Raw genomic sequence first — 25,685 nt, 5'->3', positions numbered from 1 at the left:
TAAAACTTAGAGTTTGGCCTTCAACATTGTTTTAAAATTATTACCCATGAGACTGCTTTTGAAGGGTCAGTAAGAAGCATAGGTCATAATACTGTAATTGGTAAGGGTAGGAACGGTTAGTTCAACCCAACTGTTTTGCTGAGTTGTACTCAGCAAGAAACTTCAGCATTAAATATTCCAACTATCTCTATTGTTTTATCAGGTTAGGTCTTCATATCAGACCTGTCATTTTTCATATTATGCCAGTCATGAAGAAGGCATTGAATTAGGCTTGTTGTTACTACAGTAATAATTGGTATGGGATAACAATTCAGTTAACAAAGCATTTGCTTGAGTAATTGCAGAATTATTTTTGTTTTTAATTTCTGTCTTTATGAGTAAAATTATAAAGCATCCCTAGATCTGTGTGATTTACTGGAAGCGTGAAAGGGAAAGATACATGAGTTATTAACGTTGGTTAATGTGGACAGAACTTGTAGGAAATGTTAAGGTGTGAGGATGGTGTCTGAAGCAGAAGATACATCTGCTCCAATCAGTGAGGGAAATCCCAGAGTTCCTTAGATAGCCATGAATGTTTGAGACAAATCCCTCTCTAACTTTCTTAGCTTATTTCAACAGCTTGACTTTATGTCAAAGTTGGACCTATTCTTCTGGTTATTTTAGTATCAATAAAGTGATGTTGCTGCAGTGGCATAGCTTCGCATGCTTATATCTGTGTTGTGCATGGATAGGTTTCACAAGATCTTTAAGTCTTTGAATAGGTATGGGTAAATAAATAATCCTTTAACACTTACTGATTCTGATTGCTGTATGAATTGTAGGAGAAGGTGTCCAAAATGGATAGGATTGTAGCAGAACACCAGCAGTTCTCTCACGATTTCAAGGACCTCCAAGACTGGGTGGCTGATGCAATTCACATGCTGGAGTCGTACTGTCATCCCACTGCTGACAAAAATGTTCTGGACAGTCGAATGTTAAAGCTGGAGGTATGTAAACAGCTGTAGCATATGTTGATAAAACTGTGCAGAAGATAATAAAAGTCAGTGCAGAGAAAGCAACACTTTGATGTCCATATTTTGACTGTGGCTCAAAATTTGATACAAACCCTCCAAAATATAGGGATGTCACAAAAAGATTGTTGTTCATTGCTTTGGGTTCGTACTTTCAGGCTTTTCATGATTTTACATGCTGCAAGCTAAGAGTTTTTAACTCAGTTGCACAGTCGTTAATGCTACTGAGTTTCTATGTTATAAAATTTGTTTTACAGGCAGATCCCAGTATTGCAGAACAATACTTTGGCTCTGTAGAAGAATTTTTTTATCACATCTTTTTTTTTTTTTTTTTTTTTTTCCTCTGAATAAATCTTCCAATTTTCCCTCTAAATGACATTCTTTTCAGAATGTTTCCACTATCTTTGATGCACTGGAAGCGTCTGCATAGATTTTGTATCTAGTTAACATATTAATGTCCATTTAGTGATAAAAGATAGAACAAAACCTACTCACTTTTTAGGGACTGCTAACATTGAAACAAGAAAAGGAAATCCACATGAAAATAATCCTGACAAGAGGAGAATCTGTTCTGCAAAATACTTCTCTGGAGGGAGTACAAGTGATTGAACAGCAGCTACATACCCTAAAGGACAGCTGGGCTTCTCTTCTGTCTGCGTGTATCCGGTGCAAGAGGTAAAAAGCATATGAGATGCATAGTGATGCACTGTCAAATGTTTTTAAAAGTTTATACACAGTTTTATTATTTCAAGAGCCAAATTAATGAAAATAACTGCATGTGCCTAACATTGCAAGTCTGAAAGCCTTAAATGACCTATTTCAATTAAATAGAAAAAGGAGAGACAAGAGTGAGGGGTTAAACTTCATTAACATATTCTTTTAAAAGTGGATTCTGTGTTCATAAACAGTCTATAAATTTTATTTTGAATTGCATAAAATGTATTTTTCTTAATATTAAGTGTAATGGTTGTTCTATCAACGTACTGTCTGGTTTTCCACTTGTTAAATTTCACAGGAGATACTTTAATTACAGTGTCCAATAGTGATGATTAAAGAAGAAATGCTGAAAGTGATAATTAAAATCAGAAAAATAAATGCAGACTTTTAGTGGAGAATAACTAGTATACAAATAAACTAGTATATAAATATTTCAATTTAAAACAATCAAACTAATTAAACATTGCAATGCAGCTGCAGAAAATTTCTGATTTTAGGTTTTATGCTTCCTATTCCATTTTGTTTACTAAACTTCGTGCATGTATCACCTAGCTACATCATTTAATGGATCTCAGAAGTTTGAAAACTTCAGTTCTGTTTATCATCTAATCAGTGCTCCTAATTAAATCCTGTAGGATTTTAACATTTGTGTCTCTGTTTATCTTGTGATATTTGTATCATGGTCCATAATAACTACATATAACAATATCTCAATATTTAACTAGCATGAGAACATCCAATATTTAAAAAAAAAAAAAAAAAAAAAAAAAGTGTATTTTTAAATTACAGTCAACTGGAAGGAGCTCTCTCCAAATGGACAAGTTACCAGGATGATGTTCGCCAGTTTACCAGCTGGATGGATAAAGTAGAAGCAAGCATGAATTCTTCTCAAAGGCAGTGTGCTGAACTGAGGGAAAAAGCAGCTGCCCTCAGCAAAGCAAAGGTATGTTTGCTTTACAGTGAATCAGCAACAAACACATACCAGCAACAAAAAAGGCTGACTAACTGCAAGATTAATCTGTAGTTCATTTTAATGCTGCTCATTCTTAAATGCATCATTCTCTTCTGATTTTACAGCTACTCAGTGAAGAAGTGTTGAGTCACAGCAGTCTGTTGGAGACGATTGAAGTAAAAGGCAGTGGAATGGCTGAGCATTATGTCACTCAGCTTGAACTCCAGGAACTTCAGGAGCGATATAAGTTGCTCAAAGACAGAACAAGGGTACAGTTTTTCTTTATAGCACATCACTTTTTTGTTTGTTTGTTTGTTTGTTTGTTTTTTAATTACAGTTAAATTAAGAGTTTGGAAGAAGCTATAACTTAACATATGTGACCACTCAGTGTTTGTACCACTGAGCTTCAGATCTTTCTGGAAAGGTTCTAAAGATCTGAATCTGAAAAATTACTCAAGCTAATAGCTTGAGGAATTCTCTGTCAAAAGTCTAACTGACTTAGTTTAAATATGATTTTACTCATTGTGACTGAAACGTTGGAAGCATATCTGAATACCTCTGGTTTGCATAAATAATAATAATAAAGTTTTGCAATAAATGTAGTTAGACAATCAAGTAAACCAAAAGGTTTTGATGGTTTAAGAATTTTACTGCTGAACACAAGCATTATTACCAAGCAAACTGACTGTAATGCCAAAAGATTCAGCAGGAGTTGGACTTGATGATCCTTGTGCGTCCATTCCATTCTGGAAAAGATTAGAGCACACACAGATAAAGCAAAGTTTATCTATTTATTTAAGAGATCAAAAAAATTCTAAGCTCTTCTTGACAGCCTCAGTAAAATTAACTTAAATCAGTGTAAAAATTAAACAGTTCTTTTGTTTTTATACACTGGATTGTTACTTAATAGTGATCACAGAGTGAATCTCACAAATAACAAGCTTAGATGACAAATCTTTAAGTATAGATATATGTATGCTCACATTTTAGTTCTCTTTCCTTGTTTTTGATCAAGCCATCCTCAGAATGCAGACACACATGAATTTTAGGAAAACTCAGTGTAAGATAAAAACTCTTCACCTTGATGTCATTACTGGATTTATATTTTCTTGGTTCAGTGATACTTTAAGATACATATCTGTAAATATTTTTTACAAATAGGAGGCAGTAAAAAAAGCTGAAGAATTGCTTAACTTACATCAAGGGTATCAAAGAAATCTGAAGGCATTTGAAACATGGCTGGAGGAGGAACAGGAAAAACTTAGCTGCTTATCACACCTTGAAGGTGATGCCCAGAAACAAGAGGCAACACTCCGAGACCTACAGGTACAGCGTGTGTGACATTGTAACTAAAACAATAATGGAATAATATTATCCTTAACAATTCATTTTTATTCTACTTGAGAGCAGCTTGAGAGCACATTATATCTAAGCAATTTTTTGCTTAAAATTGCATCCAGTAAAGCCAGCACAAATGCTGACGTTCATTTCCAGAAAGTATCAGACTTCTAATTAATTCTTCAGTCATGTTAATACTTTTTTTTAAGTACTGAATTTATTTTAGATGTTGGTCTGCACTGCAGGTACTACCTTTTCTTTTTCCTCTGTTTCATAACGTATCAAAAGTATTATTTTCTTTGAGTTTCCATCTTCTGTTGCTTACAGTCCAATATTATAAGCAATACTTACTTGCCTACTTCAGGCATTTCTGGTTATCTAGATTGCCTCTGATGGTGTCAACAGTTTATGGGCTGGTTCAGCCTCGTTCCATGACTAATGGGGCAGGGGGACCCATGGACCCATACCGTGGGAAAGGAGAAAATGGGAAAAGGGTAATTAGATGGGCCTAAAAACAAAACAGTGGCAACCATCTGAGGAGGAAGGTTGATTTACTAAATATGATATCAAAATGCAAGATAGCACAATATTATAAAATATAGTTGGAATCAAAGCTAATAATTCAAATTAAATGAGAGAAAGTGTGTTCAAAAACTGAGGGCATTATGCTAGTGCTGAAGGAGAGACGGTTAGGAAGTACACACGCTGCAGGCTGTCCTGACAACTCAGGCAACTACTGTTTCAGAACTCATAAAAAGATTAGGAGGAGAATGAGTTTAATGCATATGCTGTCAAAAAATTTCTAGAATTTATTTGTCCCTAATACCAATACTGGGTTTGCTTTTTAAGTGATCATGCCATCAAATTGTTCTTAGTGTAATGTGTCTTCAACCATAGAGCCCTAAAAGTAATGTCTGTTTCATTTGAGGTAACTGTTTTTGTCTGCAGCAGAACCAGGACTTCATGTGAAACGTGTGATAAAAATTGTTAACGTAAGTGTGTATCCATAACTCTGCCTTTACAGGAACTGCAGGTCTGCTGTGCAGAGGGGCAAGCATTACTGAATGCTGCTGTCCGTGCCAGAGAAGAGGTGATTCCTTGGGGCATGCCGCAGATAGAAGACAGAGCCTTGGAATCCATACGGCAGGACTGGCAAGTTTATCAGCACAATCTTTGTGAAGCAAGAAGCCAATTAAATGCTACTGTTAGCAGATTGAGGTTAATGGAGAAAAAATTTCAGAAGGTTAATGACTGGATAACAGAACTGGAGGAGAAAGTTGATATCAGGACTGGAAGGCAGTCTGGTAGAGCAACAAAAGAGATGCAGCTTCAACAAATGAAGGTAAATAATATAGTTAAGGAATTCCTGAAACAAAATACCATGTGAGTTTTCTGCATCAATGCTTACTGTCAAAATTCCAGAAAATCTTTCAATAAATTCTGAGTGCATTCCCCCATTTCACTAATTAAAATATGTCTGTACCAACGTTGAAATCTCATAAGGAGATGGGGAATTCATATGCTCTGTGGAATGTAAAGACATTACGAATCCTGAAGCAAGAAAGAGTTAACACAATAACAAAAGTAAAATGTAATGATCTATGTTTTGAATTCTTTGCTGTACTGATGTAGCAGTATTTCTTTGTCACTACAAGGAGAAGACATTGTTCTAAACAAACACAGGAAGTAGACCAGTGAAGATTTAAGGTTCTGTTTTACAGTCTCTTTTAAAATGTAGACAACATAAAAACTACAGGAAGTCCAGCTTGCGTTTCTATTGTTATTCAGAAAAAAATACTAAATGTACTGCAATAAAATGGAGACAATATTGTTGCAGCTCCATATTTATAATCATATATTTGTTTTCCCTTCAGTAATTTCCTAGTTGCAACTAAATTCCTGTTGTCTTTAAATCATTTGAATTAGCCATATAAACTGGATTATGTCTTTTGTCATAGAAATGGCATGAAGAAATTACAATATACAAAGATGATGTGGAGGAAGTTGGGATATTAGCTCAACAAATATTAGAGGAAGGTCTCACTACCAGTGGAATGGGAAGCCAGGCTACACAGCTTACATCTCGATATCAAACTCTTCTTCTTCGTATATTGGTAAGTTACGAAAGTTAATTCATTAACACATCATAAATTGTCAGCTAAGAAGCAAATATAGATTGAATTTCATAATTAAATGTGATCAAACTTTATCATTACTGTAGACTACATAATATAATGTTGTCATAGTCAAGGGCCTTTGGTCTGTGACAGGTTAGCTGGGCCCTCCTTAGCCTTCCTCTGCCAGAAGCTGGCAGAGAAGTAAGAAGGGTGAGTTGAGATAAAGAGAAACTGTTTTACTAAAAATGGTAAAGGAATGTGATATAACACAGTGTAAAAGGAACCGAGAGTAATGAATCAAACAAATGGGAAAGAGAAAATATCTCCAAAGCACACTGCAAGTTCAATCAGAACAGAAAAAGGGACATCCTCACATCGCTATATCCCTTCTTCCCAGAGACCACATGGGAAGGACTGGAGCACTCTGGAAATTTCAGTAATACAGGAACTGTAATTCCTGTAATTCCTCAGCAGCCCTCCTGATTCCTTCAGTTCACTGCATGATGTCATGAGATACGATATACCTATGGAAACTGTGACAAATGTTCTTATTTTTATCAATGTATTTATATAAACATATATGCTCACACATGTATTTATGTGTACACATATACATACATAAATATACACACAAGCAGGCACACATTGGACTGAATGTGTTAGAGAATGATATTAAAAACCTTCTAAGTATATTCAGATTTGATCACATATGATTAGTAATCTTTTTTTGATAGTATCAGGGGAGAAATTCAGAATTCAGGAGATTTAAATGCTGATTTGTGACTGGGGAAATGTTTTTCGGGTTATCATTGAGAGACATAGGTATGGGAAATTCGAATTGGTAAGGTAAAATGTTAGTCAGACACTGTAAGATACTATATAATCATGAGCCACAACACAAGTTGCAAAATAGAAGTACCTTTTCAGTTGCTTAGGATTAACCCAGTTTTAGTATTAACAACTGTGATAAGTACACTCTGAGAAGACTTCAGTGATAATTATCCATTCGGTATTAAGGTCTCAAAACTTGTGTTTAATTTCTTAGTATAGCAGGATTTATTAATAAATGGCAGTCTATTGCAATCTCTAGTCAATATCAGTAAAAAACATCAAGATGGTCCTTGTTTCTTCCTCTAACCTCTATATCTGTTTTGAAGGAACAAACAAAGTTTTTGGAAGAAGAGATACGCAGTATGGAGGAGTCAGAATTGGCTTTTAGTGCTTACAAAAATTGGTATGGAGCTACTAACAAGGACTTCAGAAATGTGATCACCAAGTTTGATGCGTTGGATAAAACAGCAATGGAGAAAAAAGTGCAGAAACTAGAGGTACAGCTTTGTTGGACACAGCTATTGTTTGTCTTCAGTTTCTGTTCACCAAAAAATGCCCATGTTTTGACACGTATCTTAACCGCTGCTCAAAATCCTAACTTCACCCTGCCCACAGAAATAAACAAGATAAAGATCATCCAGTATAAAGCTTTGTGTTCTCATATCACATTACATCACACTTTGGTTGTTGAGGTTATGGATAGTCTTAAATAACATGATACTCTCTTTCCATAAGGAATGTTTCTGTATATTTTGTTTCATTTAAAGCTTAAATACATTTCCCTCCCAACTCATCCTGTCATGTAAATTTTAAACCAGTACATACCGTGGCAAGAAATACATTCTCTTTCTCATCACTGAAGTAACTGCAGTAAGGCTAATTTTTTATTTTCTTTTTTCTGCTTCCTTCTAGTTTATCACAGCCTAACACCAGGTAGTTTTGTAATGAAAAGACCATTTGATTTCACTAACAATTCCTTGTGTCCTTAAAAACCAATAACAAAAACCAAACAACTGTTATGCTCTCACCGATAATAAAATTGCAAGGAATAAAAGAGAGAAGAGCTTGCATAAATTTTCTCTTAACTAATTTTCTTCACAGCTGCTTTTGAGTGATATGGACATAGGCCACAGTTTACTGAAATCTGCCCGTGAGAAGGGGGAGCGAGCTATAAAATACATGGAAGAAAATGATGTTGACTGCTTAAGAAAAGAAATTGGAGATCATGTGGAACAGCTTGAAGATTTAGCTGGTTCAATCAGGAGAGAGCACGTGACTTCAGAGAAGTGCCTTCAGCTGGCAAAGGAGTTCTCAGACAAGTACAGGGCACAAACCCAGTGGCTCACAGAGTACCAAGTCATGTTGCATACACCAGTGGAGCCAAAGTGTGAACTCTATGAGAAAAAGGCCCAGTTGTCCAAATACAAGGTAAAAAGTGATTGTATTATCATAGTATTTAATGAATTTTGACAGAGACTCTCAATAAATCTTCCGATGCAAATGTCTGTTCGAGTTTCCTCAATAGATTTATACCTCTGATCTGAATCTCTAAAAGCAGTGTCAATGTGAAAACATGCATTATTTGATATCTGAAGAAGAATGAGTACATAGATTTGCAATGACCATATTTTAGTAAGGCTTCTGCATTTGAAAATTCTATTCTTACTTACCTATCACCCATATGATGAATTCCATTAATGTCAGCAGAGTTAACTGCCTTTTAAGCAAAGATGAAAATTAATTGGTCGTCTTTGCAGATACTGCTTCAGGCTGCATTAGTTTTATGAGCTTTTTGGTTAAAGCTGGTGGTCCCAGTTCAACTGACTCCCAGGACAGTCAGCTTCTGCGGCCTCCTCTGTTTTTATTTTGCATTTTAATGAAGCATCTTCCCTCCACCCCCAGAAAATAATTGACAAAGTAAGTGTTGGCTCTTTTAATAATGCTTTTGTGAAATACTGCAGGGTTCCAGATTTTTCATTATATGTGTGCTGAGTCTGACTGCAATGGAACTAACTTTCCTCACACTAGTCTTTACACCTCTGTGCTTAATATTTATAGCTAAAACAGTGTTGATAACAACACTGATGTTTTTGCTGTTGCTGAGCATTATTTGTACAGCATCAAGGCTTTCTCTTCAAGCAGCTTCTCCTGCCCTTTCCCCCATCCTCCAAGCTTAAATATTCAAAATCGTATGGTACATCTCTGTGCTTGTTTGCTAAATTTTTCTGGAGCTAGTGTCTCACTGTAATTTCATATATGCTGCCATAGGCCATACTGTCTGACCCAAGGATAGAACAATGGCATAATAAGAACTCAAACTGGATATACCCAAGAGCACAGTTTTATGCACTCATCTGTATTGTTATTTCTCTATGAGCAGGGATGTAGCAATATCTTATTGCCCACCTGTTTGCAGAATTTGAGCAAATTTTATCCCTAACGCCCTTTCACACATAATAGTTTACTGTCCTTTAGCAGCCCCAGGTTGTCAGTCATGCTTCTAGGCACTGTCAATGGGAGAAATTGCTCTCAGGTGCCTGTAAAGCTATTGTCCCAGGGCAAGGCTTAAAAATGTGGTCTAGTAATTGTGACGAAGCTTACCTTATCTGGAAAGGATGATATTTAACATGGTAGAATGCTGTGCTTCAGATCAAAGATAAATGAACGAAATAGGTCTTCAGAGCTCAACACATGTTTTACTATTCTTGCTTGTACCGTAGTCCATACAGCAGACCATTTTGTCCCATGAGCCTTCAATAAAATCAGTGATTGAAAAGGGAGAAGCACTTTTTGATCTGGTGAATGATGTGACTCTAAAGAGCAACATTCAAGACCTTCAAAGCAATTACCACGAACTCTGCAGCGCAACAAAGGTAAAAAGTCGGGGAAAAGAAATAAAGGTTCTTTCAGATTGCTCAATTTCTCCCCTTTTTAGGAAATTAACTACTTATTTCATAAGTAGTTCACATTTCTGTCCACACCATGGAGAGAAAGCCACTTAGATTTCAGTACTTGTTTAAATCATGTTTCTGCTAAACCTCATACAAACTTCATTTAATCTAGTTCTTGTTAATAAATGGAAGTCACTAGAGAAAATGGACTGCAAGACAGATACAATTTAATCCAGCAAGGACAATATAAATTTAACATTGATTCATGAGTCCCTGTTTATATAGTGTTTTGAAAGATCTAACACTGTAGCCCTAGCAAAGATGCACTCTGCAAACAGTTAATACTTACTCTTGACCTAAGCCCCTTTAATTACCAATCCGTCCATCTAATAGCAGATTATTAGATATAATTTTCTTGAGTTAAATGCAGTAAAGTGTATAAAAAATCCTTCTTAAAATGAAAAATAAAACCATATTTTTAGCTCAGTGTATTTATTCTCACTTTGCATATTACAGACACAGGCAGTCTGTATGTACAAACGCTATGAGCAGCAGGGACTCTACTGTAGCATTTGGTTGGCCATGTGCAGTTTCTCAAACTGTCTGTAATAACTGAGTTGAACTGAAATTAAAGCCAGTTGACAATGTTCCTGTTTTTAGAGGAATGTGATCCTCACTGTCTTTCTCTGCTTTTGAAGTATGTTATTTTACTCTGAATAAAAAGCTACTTCAGTACCACAGATTTTCTTCCCTCAGCTAATCTCTTCAATATCTTCTTTAACTGTCCAATCATATCAGTCAATCACAGGAATACGAATTTGGAAAAAACACTCTTCCTATATTTTCGACGTCTTGGTATTTTCAACATCTTGGTATTTTTATTTTTTTATTTTTCTTAACTTACCATTTAAATTTGCTTGTTGTGAACTTGCAGGCATGTGTTGAAACCTTAGAGGTGAGAGTAAAAGAGCATGAGGATTACAATAGTGATTTGCAAGAAGGAGAAAAGTGGTTATTACATATGTCTAGCAAGCTGGTTAGCTCTGACCTAATGGAGAGTAACAGTCTTGAAATAATCACTCAGCAACTAGCCAACCACAAGGTGAGTTTGCTGCTTGGGTAAACTGTCTGGTAAATTACATTTTTTTCTTTTTTGCTTCACAGTGTCATTAATGCGATTTACATGTTTACTTTGTAACACTGTATATTGGATCAAATTGAACCTATACAAGAGCTTTTTTTACGCTGATGTTAATTCTGTTTCAGATTTTTTTTCTAAGAAGTTCCAATAAACAGATCACAAAAGATGGATTAGGGTCATTTTACTCCTAAGACCTTTTTGTCTCTGATACTTTCAAGGAAGTAAATAAATATTTTTTCCCATTTTTTTTTTTTTCCCCTTCTATTAGATCATAGCATTTGATCCACTGATTTTATTCAAAGTATTGCTATTGTTATTAAATCCTCTCCCTCTCTTCATACACGCATTTTGAAACCGAGATTCCAATGGCATATGTTGAAACCTTTTGACTCATAGTAATTAGCTTATTATTCCTTTAATAATCTCTTTGAATAAAAGTCTGTGTCCACCAAATTGGATCAAAGGGTCTTTCTACTGTGAAAGAGTTTATTGAATATGACATGATTCAGTATCAGATTTAGTCCTCAGTACCAGAACACGAGAAGTTGGTAGAGCTCTGGTGATAATAAAATAAATTTTCATTTGTTTTATTATCACCAGAATACTCTGTTTTGGGACATAAGCATATAATGCTTATATACTCTACAGTGTTACTGATGTTTCTTTAGAATACCTACATACAGACTGTTGGCAGTATTTTTTATGTTGAAATTCAAATAGCTCGACTATTGCAATATGCACTGACTGAAAACTTCTTTCCAAAGATGAAGAGAAAGACCGTTTCAGAAAAGAACAATTAACTTTTAATAAGCTCATTAAAAAGCTGTGATGTAGAACATATTTCAAGTTTGAAATATCTCTTGAAAAGTATTTTATCTATTTCTTAGGCTATCATGGAAGAAATTGCAGGATTTGAAGACTGTTTGAACAAACTTAAGAGTAAAGGTGATTATTTGATCAGTCAATGCACAGAACATCTTCAAGCGAAATTTAAGCAGAATATACAAAGCCATCTTCAAGGAACAAGGGACAGCTATTCTGCCATATGTAGCACAGCCCAAAGGGTAAATCTCTCAAAATTGTTTTAAATACAGTTTAATAACAAATGTTATTATTTCTGTAATTACTTGCAGATTGTTAAGAGGTAAAAATTCAACTGTTTTAAAACAAGCCTATAAATTACTAATATAGCCTTTCATCATTATTGTGCTATAGATGAATTCCTTGTGATCTAAATGTTGCCTCGGAGCCAACATAACTCCCTGTATAATAGCCAGAAGTTCCAATTTAGTATCTCTGCAAAGTCACTATATTCAGATTACAGTAGCTTCTGAGCAGTCACAGCCAAGAAAAATAGAGGTATTCCTAATTTCAAAGCTAGGGAGAAAATTACACTGATACATAAATAACTGTTCTTAATTTTGTGCTAAGAAATACTGTCTCCTAGTAAAACCAGAATATTCAGTTAAGAAGGGCTAGTTAGGTCATTTTGTTAATCTGTTAATCCAATTAGGAGATCAGACCAGCATAGTTTCAAATAACAGAAACAGAGAAAGAGAGAGAAAGAAATAAAAAGAAAAAAAAAAAAAGAGAGAGAGAAAAAAAAGAAAGAATTGTAGAGATAGATAAAACCTTGTAATAGATCAATGGCAAAAATGAAGAAGAACAAATTTGAGAAAACGCTCTTCATTTTCATCTCTATTTTCTCTTTTCAGAAGCCATGTCTTAAATGCTGTCCATTTTATCCACGAATTAGCAAGGTGCTCATGATGAGCATTCATCTCCTGGTATTTCTATATACAAGAGCCAAATTTTTTACAATCTTAACCGTTCTTTCCATTTTTTTAATTTTTTTTTCTCCTGCAGTTAGCAAGGTGTGGGTAGGGAGCCAATAGTGATGTTTGAAAATGTAATGAACTTTCAAAATGTTTACTTTAGGTTTACCAAAGTTTGGAACATGAACTCCAGAAGCATGTCAATCATCAAGATACCCTACAACAGTGCCAGACTTGGCTGTCTACAGTACAGTCAGAGCTAAAGCCAAGTACCTGGACACCTTTCAGCCTAGCAGATGCAGTTAAACAGGTAAAAATTCAGCAGTTGAAAATGCTGTTAACCTTATTGAGGTGATTTCGGGTAAGAGCTCTATATTAATAGAAATTATCTCTAGCCTCCTCAGAGATCTCTTTGTCTTGATTGTTTATTTGCATATCCAAAAGAAATATCTTGAGGGGAAAATAACCTTAGGTGAAGAATCACAGAGTTTTTGTTAGCTCTCCTTAATGCTTAGAAATACATTATTTGAAAATAGCCTTTTAATTAGATAACCAGGCTCAGATAATCTGTGGCTGTGTTTAGCAGAGATATTATCTCTTCCACTTGTCTGCTTTCCATTCTGTTTGCCTACTAATGTTTCTATATGAGATCTGGTTTCATAGTTCCGTGGACATAGAGTCTGTTATCAGGCAACCAAAACAAGTTTCCGGTTGGAGTATCGAACTGCTTCCAGCTCACATTAGTCATTAAGAAAGGCTTCTTTATTTCTTGATTATTTTTAGTAACAATCAGACTTGTACGTTGTTTTCGAATTAAACTGGTTGGATATGAAAAGTGCTGAAATTGGATGTTTTCTCTTCCACCATGTCTCTTGAAACCATGAGATACTTGAAATACTGCAGATTTTAATTGTCCTTTCCTCCTTTATCTGCTCAACTTTAGGAAGAATTTTACTGTCTTTTTGATACTATTCCCACCTGTCCTACTCCTTAAGTTACTGGGAGACAGTAACTAACTTCTCTTTTTTTTTTTAAGCTGGACAAATTAGTTTCTGTCAGTCTTGTCCAAATGCCATATGCTGCAGCCTCATATACCCCAGCCCTTAGCTGAACTTGTGCCAGTTTGCCAATGTTTCTTCTGTGAAGAAAGAGGGAAACTGAACCCAATGCACCATGCACAACCTGATAAGTGTAAATGTAGAGTAGTCCCTTCCATCAGCCTGCTCTCTTGCTTTATTGCTAGTGCAGTAATTCAGGGTTGCTACAAGAGCACATTGCTGTTATGTAACTTGTCCGCAAGAAGCCACTACTGGGTTAGGTGGTCAAACACCTTCCTCCCTGGTCTCTAATTGCTGTAGCCCAACTTGTCAGGCACTGATACTGCCATTTTCATGTGGGATGAAGATACTCTTCATATGGAGAGATGATCTTCTGTGGACAATGTCAAGAGGAAGAATCCTCAACAGTATAATGTTATCAAATCTTGTGAGTGATAGAAGTTGGGGAGGTTGGAAAAGATTCAGAGGATGTGGAGAAAGCATGGTGTGCCACTGGGTTGGATCCTCCATGAGGAAGATGCTGGAGGATTTAATAGATAGAGGCAACATGACAATTTATAAATCAGATCAAGTTCTGCTTCCCGTTCATCTTGGGAATGTAAGTCACCTTGTTGAAACTTTATATGTATCAATCAAAAATTTATAGTTACGTAAGCTAAATAATGTATATGTCACTGAATGCTTTACTGGGTGGATGATGATTATCAAGATTTTTAGAGTTACACTTTTCTGCATTTTTTACATTTTCTAGTTAAATATGCAAGTCTACATTTCATTTCTTGGAAGTAATGAGATAAATTAAAAACACTAAAACACATGATTTTAATAAAGTATGTTTTATTCCACAGTCTGAGTATATTTGGGATTGTCTTCCTTCAGGTGAAACATTTCCGGGCTCTGCAGGAGCAGGCAAATACATATTTGGATCTTTTGTGCTCCATGTGTGATCTGTCAGATGCCACAGTGAAGAGTACAGCAACAGATATTCAACAAACAAAACAAATGGTACAAGATAATCACAAGAAACAGCTTTTAATCTTATTTAGAGCTTTAACTGCTTTGATCTGTCCTCTTTTAAAAGGTCATATTGGGTAATAGTCTAAAGAAGGGCATTCTTACTTTCAGCTCCAGTACTTCATTTAGAAATGGCTTTATTACTCTCTTTCACTTTTTAAATTATTATTATTTTTTAATTAAATTGACAATGCTATCCTGGTAGTAATATAAAGAAAAAGGACAAAGTATTAACAAAACACACTTAAGCAGCATTACAAGGTGTTGTCCTGAAGGCACATTAATAACATGTTGAAGAAAACCTCATCCAAATTGCTTCACGAAAGAAAATTCAGTTTATTGTTCTCTTGTTATATATATTTTAATGTTATTATTTGTTCAGCAGTAGTCTGGTGCTTTCTTTGTTAGGATATACTAATACGTTTGCTATAATAATTTTTATGATAGTTCAGTTCAGACCTATGTATTTTATCCAGAACTTATGAATTTACAGAAGTGCTCCTCGGTTTTAAATTTCAAAGTACCTTAATGCTTTGTTTTAAAACAAAATCATAAACATATGATGTTAGAAAACTATATCTTTAGGATTTCTCTTTTTAATGTATGAAAAATTATTTCATACACACATACACAATCACACACACACACACAAATCATCTGAAACGACTTATATCCGGAGTAAAAATCTGATACATATAGTAACAGCATTCCATACCAGAAAAGAAAACTGTTCAAATCCAAGTTATTTGTCCAAGTATTGACAACAAGGCTGTCCAAATATTGAATAGCAAAAAACACAAGAATACAATTCTTCTTTTATGTATATTGCAGTGGAAAACATTTAAGAAATCACAGGCGTGGCAGTACTGATATATATTAAACTGGTTGAATGTCTAAATCTTCAAGACTTCCTATGTGTGTTTGCAGTATAAGAAGATTTGTGACTATTGGTGTAAGATGATTAATGGGCTCAAGTCTAATAGGCATTGTTCTTATTGGCATTTTATAAAAGGCATATAAGCAAAGTAACTGGATGAAGCACAGTAAAGTGTTTAAGTTTTTTGGTTGTTTTTTTTTTTTTTTTGATTGTTGTAAAGGCGTACAGAGCACAGTCTGTTGGTAGTCTTGGCATGCAATTGACTATAACAAATCAGTAAATTACACATTTTAAGCTTTAACAAAAGACTTAGAATACTGAAAACACACACATAAGTATGTTTGCTTTGTTCAAGGGCCATTTTTCTCACAGCTTTCCTTGCATAGGACTGATTTTTATGACTTTTGAAGGTTGAGTCTCCTTGTGGATAATATTAGCCTCCTCAGAATCTAGTAAAGGAATTTGCTGTGAGTAGAGTATTGTGCTTGAAGAAAGACTGTTATTCATCCTCCGGTCTCCAAAAATATCTGCATTAAAGCAATCCTACTGTTCTTTTTTTGTTTTGTTTTTTTCCTTTTCTGCTAGATTGAGCAACAGATAATGCATTCACAGTATTTGGCTCAAGGTTGGGAAGAGATAAAACAAATGAAGGCTGAACTCTGGATGTATTTCCAGGACGCAGATCAACAGCTACAGAATTTGAAAAGGAGACGAGCAGAGTTGGAACTAAGTGTTGCCCAGAATATGGTACTCCAAGTTAAGGTAAGGAGGTTTTAAGATAAGATCAGAATGTAAGGTAGAAGAAGTTCACCTGGTAGTTTATTTAATTGCAATGAACATATTGCATATAATTGGTAGTATGTTCTAAGCAAGAGCACAGAAGAGAGAAGAAAGAGAATTCCCTTATTGATGCTACAGTTTGATATAGAGAGCAAAACATAATACTATAGTGTTTCTGGGTTGTTTTTTTTTTTTGTTGTGTTTTTTTTTTTTTTTCTTAAACAGCATACAGTTTGCAGACTACTGTTTTGATTTACCTTCACTTTTAATGGGCTAGTTGCTGATTGTAATGAATCTGAAGATAAGATCTGCAACTTGTGCTTACTAAGTTTTTTGATTCCAGTTATTATTTAGCTAGATCCATTTCAAAAGCAATCTAGAATATCATCAATTTTGCTGGACTCTGAAAAGCACTGGAGAAGAGACGTGATGGAAAGCCATATTAATTTACTGTTAGTTGTGAGATATATGACTTCAGATCCTCACTCATTCATTTATAGAACAGATGATTTTTATGGCTATTCTGCACGCATCTCAAACATCATTAAAGTAACAAGAAGAAAGAAGAAAACAAATTATTTTTTGAATAAGTAATTAAACGCTTGGATTTTGCATTTTTAGATTAGATTTTTCTTGTGTTCTTTTCTGATGTGCCAGGAATTGGGTGAAAAGTAAACAACCAATCCTGTCTTAAAAAAGCATTTGAACGAAGTCATAAAATACCTCAGTGCAGTGCTGTCTATGTCCTAATACACTAGCAGGAGTCAGTGTAGAGATAGGAGTCTGTACTTCTTCACTATTGTAGTCGGTTTTATTATGAATGACAGGCACCAGCTGTAGTGTCAGAAATGATTCATTCTGTGTTTTTCCTTGGTATTTACCCTATTGTAGGAAGATATCTAGATCAATTTGTGGGAGTCACAAAGAAAGAGGTAGGGGTGAACATCTCTTCCCCAGAAGTCCACAATCCCTCAGTGAAAATTTATCACCCCAGCAAATTGCTGAAGCTGGGTGTGTTTGTTTAGTTACAGGTTTTGGAATTGGAATTTGAGAAAAGATTATCTTTACCCCCAACAGTGTAGAAATGCCAAAGAATATCTGGTTAATTTTAGTTGTCAGTATATTCTATATTTTCACGTGGAGTTCTCTGTTCAGTAAAAAAAAATGTTTATGTAGATGAGCTCTTTTATCTAGTGGAGTTAATTAATTCAAATAATTAATTCAATATTAATTCAAATGTTAATTTGAACAGTGATAACAGCTATTAAAGAAAGAGAAACAAAACAAACTATGGATGTGGGGGCGACTGACTCATGGACTCTTTACCCAGTTTTAGTCTCTAATAAAAAAGAGAAAGAAATGAACTAGAAACGCTTCTGGTAAAATTAATTTGCATGAGATTGCAATTATCTTGTATGTTACAATGTAGGTGGAATGAGTGCCAGGAGCCTGGCTAGGAAAGTGTAACTTCTTTGTGATTTCTTTTTATCACTGGTATTTGCTCTGGTTTGCTGTCCTTACATGAGAAGATGGAGAGAAAGGGGAAAAGGAGAAGGCACTTTTTCCAGTTAACATTGGTGCAGCATTTGCCTGGACAGATTATTAGTACTAAATTAGATTTATTTATTTCAATGTTTTTATTTAAACTTCACTGTGTCATTTACAGTAAGCATCACCATATTGGTTTTGATCTTTTTCAGGAATTCAGTCAGAAGTTGCAGTCTAAGCAGTCAGCTCTTACTTCAGTGACTGAGAAGATAAACAAGCTAACCCAAGGACAGGAGTCACCTGAACACAAGGAAATCGGACAGTTGAGCAATCAGTGGCTGGATCTCTGCCTTCAAGCACACAGTTTGCTCATACAGAGGGAGGAAGATCTACAGAGGACAGTAGATTACCATGATCGTATGAATGTAGTTGAAGTTTTCTTGGAAAAGCTCACAAAAGAGTGGGACAACTTGGCTAGGTAAAATAAGGGGTAGCAATGAGTACATATACGCTGAAAGAACAGGTTACAATACGTCTCTAAGTGGATCTGCTAAAAAATTCCATTTTCTCATGCTTAATTAAAAACAGGCCCCCTTAATTAATTATAGCATAATTACTTGTATTGAAATAAAGAGTTTGAGGAGGTCCATCTTCCATCTTTGTTTTTAAGATCCCATTTGGGGGCATAGTATTTTCTGGCACATCAGGCATTTATATTTTGTTTGATTGTTTCATTTATCTTTCTTATCAGTGCTTTATTTGACTATTACATTGAAGCTTAGTTACTTCTACTGAATTACTGCAGATGTTTTTTACTCATGTTTAAAATAAACACACAGGATGTGCATAAAATTGTAGGAGTTTACTACTGCTGCTATTACTTGAGGTGCTGATGACCATATTGCAAATGAAAGAGAAGAATAAAAAATGTTAAACTTTTTAAAGAATATTTGAAACTGATATCTCCAAATAAATCTGAAATGTGCAGGTATTTGCATCGTATTGATTTCAGTAGGTAGAGTGCTCGTAATTTATCCATGCCTCTTTTAAACCTGTCCTGAAATAGCATCTGATCATTAATTTCTGTCTTGTCCATTTTGATAACAGATCTGATGCTGAAAGCACAAATGTGCACCTTGAAGCTTTGCAAAAATTGGCACTAACGCTTCAAGAGAGGAGATTTGCTCTGGAAGATTTGAAAGATCAGAAACAGAAGATGGTGGAACATCTGAATCTTGATGACAAAGAATTAGTAAAGGAGCAATTTGGTCATTTTGAGCAGCGCTGGACTCAGCTGGAGGAACTTGTGAAAAGAAAAATTCAGATTTCTGTTTCAACCTTAGAAGAGCTTAGTTTGGTGCATTCCAAACTTCAGGAACTAATGGAGTGGGCAGAAGAGCAGCAACCTAGTATCTCAGAAGCTCTTAAACACAGCCCACCTCCGGATTTGGCTCAGAGTCTTCTCATGGATCACCTTACTATTTCTAGTGAGCTTGAAGCCAAACAGCTTGTACTGAAGACCCTGCTGAAAGATGCTGAGAGGGTGATGACCAGTTTAGGGCTCAATGAAAGACAGGATCTCCAGAAAGCACTTTCTGATGCACAGCATCATGTAGATTGTCTCAGTGATCTAGTTGGCCAGAGGAGAAAGCACCTGAATAAAGCACTGTCTGAAAAAACACAGTTTCTCATGGCAGTCTTTCAGGCTACCAACCAAATTCATCAACACGAGAAGAAGGTAACATTTCCAGAGCATATCTGTCTGTTGCCAGAAGATGTGAACAAACAGATCAGGACTTGTAAGAATGCCCAAGCTAGCCTGAAAGCCTACCAAAATGAAGTCACTGGGCTGTGGGCTCAAGGAAGAGATTTAATGAAAGAAGCCACAGAACAAGAAAAGAGTGAAGTATTAGGTAAGCTGCAAGAACTACAGAATATATACGACACTGTTTTACAAAAGTGTACCCAGAGATTGTTAGAACTGGAGAAAAATATAGTTTCCAGGAAATATTTCAAAGAAGATTTGGATAAGGCTTGCCATTGGCTAAAGCAAGCTGATATCGTCACATTCCCAGAAGTTAATGTAATGAATAGTAACTCTGAACTGTACACCCAGTTGTCCAAGTATCAACAGATTCTTGAGCAGTCTCCCGAATATGAAAATCTCCTACTTACTCTGCAAAGACATGGCCAAGAAATCCTACCATCGCTTAATGAAGTGGATCATTCTTACCTAGATGAAAAACTTAATATTCTCCCTCAGCAATTTAACACTGTCAGTGCTCTGGCAAAAGATAAATTTTATAAAGTTCAGGAAGCAATTTATGCTAGGAAAGAATATACCTCTTTGATTGAGTTGACAACTAAAGCCTTGACTGAGCTAGATGATCAGTTTATTAGTATGGACAAAGCTCCAGCTGCTGTTTTAGCCAAAGAAGCTCTGGCACTCCAGCAGGCCTACAAAGACCTCCTAGGTGAAGTGATGAGTCTTGGTGCAGCTGTGGATGAACTAAACCAGAAGAAGGAGGCCTTTCGTAGCACCGGCCAGCCTTGGCAGCCAGATGAGATGTTAAAACTTGTCACATTATATCACAAGCTGAAGAGGCAAATAGAACAGAAAATCAATCTGTTAGAAGACACAATAGAAGCATGTCAAGAGCATGAAAAAATGTGTTCACAGCTTGAGGCACAGTTAGAGGCAGTGAAAAATGAACAAATTAAGGTAAATGAAGAAATGCTCCCAATAGAAGAAAAGTTGAAAATATACCATTCTCTGGTGGGCAGCTTGCAAGATTCAGGGAGTCTTCTGAAGCGAATAACTGAGCATATAGAAACCCTTTCTCCCCAGCTTGATCCGTCTGCACGTGAAACAACAAATCACCAAGTGCTGTCTTGGCAAGATAAACTAAAGAATTTGCACGCTGCCATTGGTGACATAGTGATGGACTGTGAGAATAGACTTGTGCAAAGCATAGACTTCCAGACAGAAATCTGCCGCTCGCTCAACTGGCTGAGATGGGTGAAAACAGAACTCAATGGAAAACTAAGTTTGGACCTAAAACTGCAAAGCATCCAAGAAGAAATCCGAAAGGTTCAGATACATCAGGAAGAAGTGCAGTCAAGCCTGAGAGTGATGAATGCACTGAGCAATAAAGAGAAAGAGAGATATATGAAAGCAAAGGAGCTGATACCTGCTGATCTGGAAAACACTTTTGCTGAGCTGACAGAACTAGATGGCGAAGTTCAAGAAGCTATACGCATAAGACAGGTTAGTGTATACTCAGTGTCTTTAGTTTCTTACTCATAAAGCTGAAAAATATAGCTCTGAGGCTTGATGTTTGTAATCTACATGAAATCTTGTTAGTTTTTCTAAACAATTTAGATTGTGATTTGCTATCAATGTTGAGTGAAAGAGCAGTAAGACTTCCTCAATGTGCCTAAATACTTACATACAGAAGTACAGGCTCACTCAAAGCCTACTTCCATCTGTTCTCTCCCAGACCTATTAGATGTAGTACAAGGAAAAGAAAGGAAACCTCTCCATGGCAATCAGCCCTGGTGCTAGCATCTTCTGCAGCAGAGCAGAATTGCAGCATGTGAGGGAGGCCTGCAATCAAAGAAACCCCAGGGTGAGGAGGGACATGCTGAGAGCTACCAGGAGTCCTCAGCTCTTGTGAGAGTGGCTTAGAAAGTGTAAGCAGAGCTAGGATATATTTGTTGGTATTGTGAATTTTTGTCTGTTACTGTATTTAATTTTCACTTTTATTTCAGGCTACCTTGGATAAATTATATAGCCTTTGCCAAAGATATTACCAAGTGATTCAGATAACAAATGACTGGCTTGAGGATGCTCAGGAGTTTCTGCATTTAACGAGAAATGGTCTTGATGTTGAGAACTCTGAGGGGAACCTACGGAACCATATTGAATTTTTCAGCACAGAAAGTCAGTTCAGTAATAATTTGAAGGAGTTACAGGGCCTGGTACCTGAGCTGGAGCCTTTTATACATGCCACAGCAAGAGAGCAGCTCATGCAGAATCTAGCTTCATTGGAAGAAAAGGGCAGAGGGACAAAGCAGGAAGCCAACAATCAGCAAGAATTGTTGCAAAGGTATAGTTTTCTTTTTTTCTTTCATTTTGTTAGTGATTTTTTTTTCATTATGTTAATGATGAAAGAAACGTATTCCAGCACTTGATTAGTTTGTACGGGAGTTTTGTAAAGTGTGTTACTGGTGACTGAAGTGAATACTAGGATTCAGAACTCTTGGATTCTGATTTCTCCTCTAACACTGACAAGAGATGTGATCCTAAGGAAATTATGATAAAGTTGTAAAAAGCTTGGAAAAGCATGAAGAAGCTGAATAGAGAATGGTTACATATTAATTCACAAGGCGTAAGAGCCATGGAGATGCAAATGAAATTGAAGTAGACATTTTGAGCTACAAAGAAATACTATTTTTAACCAGCATACTTATTCCGATGTGTTCTAGGTGCCAAAAGTTTGGGAGGGTTTAAAATACAACCTAGACAAAGTCACAGAGGAAAAGTGCATCAAAGGCTATTAAATGCAAAGCTAGGAGTACAGTTTTACAGTTTTTGGTTATCTCTGAGGCAAAGCTGGAAATCAACAGCATATACTTTTGTATGTGTGCTCTTTCTCAGTAGTCTTGCCTTTTCTTGGTTTTATTTTACATTAAATTGTTCTTTCTGGTACTGCATTTGTTCAAGGTGTGCTTCTGAGTGGCAGGAGTATCAGACAGCACGACAAAAGGTCATTGAAGTGATGAATGAGGCTGAGAAAAAATTATCTGATTTCTCAGTAGCTAAAGCTGCTTCTTTTCATGAAGCAGAAGAGAAATTGCGAACACATAAGGTAAGATGCTGAAAATTATATGAAATCATTTTCCTTCAGTTAAAAACAAATGTTTTCTCTGGAGATCCTGACCCAGGAAAACCTGAAATTGAATTTTTAGATCTTTTCCTTAAGCGCTTAAGTGTTAGAGTATATAAAGAATTGTTTTGTGTGTGTTTCTTTTTTGTTTTAGACTCTAATAGCAGAGGTTACAGGCTTTGTTATGAAAAAAGTTTCTGAATACGTTTCCTATCCTTTTCAGGCATTAGCAAGGAATAGAAAATCTGATTACACCAAATTTCAGCTCCATCCACAGATTTGCATTCTGGAACAAGTCCTTGGAATTATTGTAGCTAATATTTGGTATATGCAAAATAAAGTGGAACTTAACCAAGTTACTCGATGCAGAGTACACCATTTTTGTCTACAGTGGACGGAAGTCGCTCATCCTGAAAGTGTGTTGAAAAGTTACAAATTGTGTTGTTAATAAAAGTAAAACTTAATGTCCATTTTTGCTTTTTCAGACTCTCATGTCTGTAGTAAATTCTTTCCATGAAAAGATCACAACTCTTGAAGAAAAGGTTTCACAGCTGGAAGAAGTTAGCAATGATGCCAGCAAGGCAGCTGTAAGTAGATCAATGACAACAGTTTGGCAGCGCTGGACACGGCTCCGGAATGTAGCCCAAGAACAAGAAAAAATTTTGGAGGATGCAGTACAGGAATGGAATGGGTTTAATGATAAGGTAACTTCTGGTCTTTGTAACTCCTCAGTTTCTAACTGTACATAGGATTTTGCTCCTTATACTGGCCTTCACAAACATTGAGAACAGATTATAGCAAAGTCTTGTGAAATGAAGACAATTTTATTCCTGAGAAATTTATGATTGAGAAAGCTGAGAGGAGGAATCACAGTCATTTTCCCCAGTTCACCAAATAAAATACACCTCACCGTGGAAGATGTAGATTTAGAATCACTGCCTTGCACTGTTTAGAATCAAACACTTGTACCATTCTTTTATATGGGTACATATATAGTAAATACAGGTCTTTTTACTTCTGATGGTTCTTCAGGGTCTCTTCCTCTGTTTCCCTTCCCTCAAATGATTGTCAATCTCTTTTTTTTTTTTTTTTTTTTTTTTCCTTCCCTTTTTTGTTTTCCTGAAGAGGATGAAGCTGCTAATTTTAAGTTTGGGCACTGATATTTTTCTTGTCACTGGTCTGGTCAAATCACACTTTTTTCCTAAAATCTTACTTGAATCTTTTTATCTGTTGCTGTCCATTATTTTATGCTCAGATTAAAAGATCTCTGGGAATGAGGAGGATCTTCCTGTTAAATGTATGGCTCATGCCAAACAGGGGTCTGTTGTGGACTAAAGATCTAGGTCATATGGCAATAAAGATAATAAATAATAAAAAATAAGAGGAGCAACTTATCACAACAAAGGAGACCTTTAGAAGACCTAGTGTAAAGAATTAGGCTACCTAGCTATTGCTGTCAGCATTAGGGCAAAGATTTAGGGCTGTTGCATCAGCCCTATACCACAAATGTTCTTTGGCATCTAAACATATAGCAGAAGATGTAGAACCAGTTGGTATCAGTTGTAGTAAGACTGTGTTTCTTTGTGTAGATTCAGAAAGCTACTGTAGTGATTGATCAACTACAAGATCGTTTACCAGAAAGCTCAGTAGAAAAAGCATCTAAAACAGAGCTCCTGGAACTCCTGGATTACCACAGCAGCTTCCTTCTGGAAGTGGAGCACCAGCTATCATCTTTGGGTCTGCTCAAACAACACGCTCTTAATATGCTTCAGGATGTGGAAATAAAGCCTTTGTCTCAGGAAGAAATACCAGTCATGCAAGAAGTCAAAGCAATGCAAGATCGATGCCACAAGTAAGGCTTTTTTTTTTTTTTTTTTTTTTTTTTTTTTTAGTAAGATTCATTAGAGAAGTAGTAACTTAAAATTAAGTAATAAGAATTACTTACTATTTTTATTATCTCTATTACCATAATTAAATATTATTATATTTAAGAGAAGTTAAAATTTAAATGAATTTTAATTAATTTGGAAATACAACTTTACTGTTATTTTTTATTTCCACCATCTGTGAGTATATATTGCAGAATATGTAATTCCTGCATTGCTTTAATAATGGGAACATATGTAAGAATGCCATAAACTACACTGGAGTTATTTAAACACTTCCATTGCATCTCACCTTTAACTGTGACCTTTCAACTTTTTGTAACCTAAGTTTAGATTTGTTTATGGCTTTGTTTCTCCTATTTAAAGCAGTTCAGTTCAAAAAGTAGGCATCCTTTGAATTTTACGGGGGGATTTAGCACATAGAACACGTTTTAAAATTATACCCTGTGATTATATGAATATTTGTATAAATCTAAAGTGTTCATTTACCATGTAAACCAGGAAGTTTTATAGCTGAGATTCGGGGTTTAGATTACAGGTATCCACATCTGAAGCAGTTAATTCTTACTGCCTAGTTAGTAGAGAAGTATGGGCAAGTCTAAGAAGCATTTATTTCTTGCCTATTTTAGAAGTTTATTTTGGAATGGTGATGAATCATTCTTAATTATGCCCTAAAATTACCCGTTTCCTCCACTGACAGTACAGGCACCCGTGATGGTGAGCTCAGATGTAGGTGTCTATACTATAAACATTTGCACTTGTTCAGAAAAAATATATAAGTAGATGTCAAAATACATAAAACTGCTTATTAAAAGGCTTGAACTGAGGAATAAATGTGAGAGATGTGTCTGCTACTCAAGTAGGCTTGCTACACTGCGCTCTTTTTTATTATTTTAAATCTAGGGATATTATTCATTCTTT

General features: G+C 35.7%; 1 protein-coding gene across 1 annotated transcript in view; it reads left to right on the top strand.

Moving 5' to 3' along the window:
* LOC306958740 (nesprin-1-like) overlaps positions 1-25,685 on the top strand; it is a gene marked incomplete at both ends in the record, with an annotated part of 192,381 nt that overhangs the window by 91,170 nt on the left and 75,526 nt on the right. Inside the window, 20 exons of the mRNA XM_079550331.1 lie at positions 822-986; positions 1,513-1,685; positions 2,517-2,670; positions 2,805-2,948; positions 3,841-4,005; positions 5,042-5,293; positions 5,976-6,131; positions 7,292-7,462; positions 8,067-8,393; positions 9,686-9,838; positions 11,885-12,061; positions 12,936-13,082; positions 14,710-14,835; positions 16,307-16,483; positions 18,202-18,467; positions 19,097-21,257; positions 21,761-22,098; positions 22,716-22,860; positions 23,364-23,582; positions 24,468-24,730. Coding sequence (XP_079406457.1) covers positions 822-986; positions 1,513-1,685; positions 2,517-2,670; positions 2,805-2,948; positions 3,841-4,005; positions 5,042-5,293; positions 5,976-6,131; positions 7,292-7,462; positions 8,067-8,393; positions 9,686-9,838; positions 11,885-12,061; positions 12,936-13,082; positions 14,710-14,835; positions 16,307-16,483; positions 18,202-18,467; positions 19,097-21,257; positions 21,761-22,098; positions 22,716-22,860; positions 23,364-23,582; positions 24,468-24,730 — 5,879 coding nt within the window. The remainder of the gene's footprint in view (positions 1-821; positions 987-1,512; positions 1,686-2,516; positions 2,671-2,804; positions 2,949-3,840; positions 4,006-5,041; positions 5,294-5,975; positions 6,132-7,291; positions 7,463-8,066; positions 8,394-9,685; positions 9,839-11,884; positions 12,062-12,935; positions 13,083-14,709; positions 14,836-16,306; positions 16,484-18,201; positions 18,468-19,096; positions 21,258-21,760; positions 22,099-22,715; positions 22,861-23,363; positions 23,583-24,467; positions 24,731-25,685) is intronic.

Source organism: Tetrao urogallus (assembly GCF_951394365.1).
Source record: "Tetrao urogallus genome assembly, chromosome: 2".
NCBI classification, from domain to species: domain Eukaryota; kingdom Metazoa; phylum Chordata; class Aves; order Galliformes; family Phasianidae; genus Tetrao; species Tetrao urogallus.
This window is presented reverse-complemented; position numbering and strand designations above follow the sequence as displayed.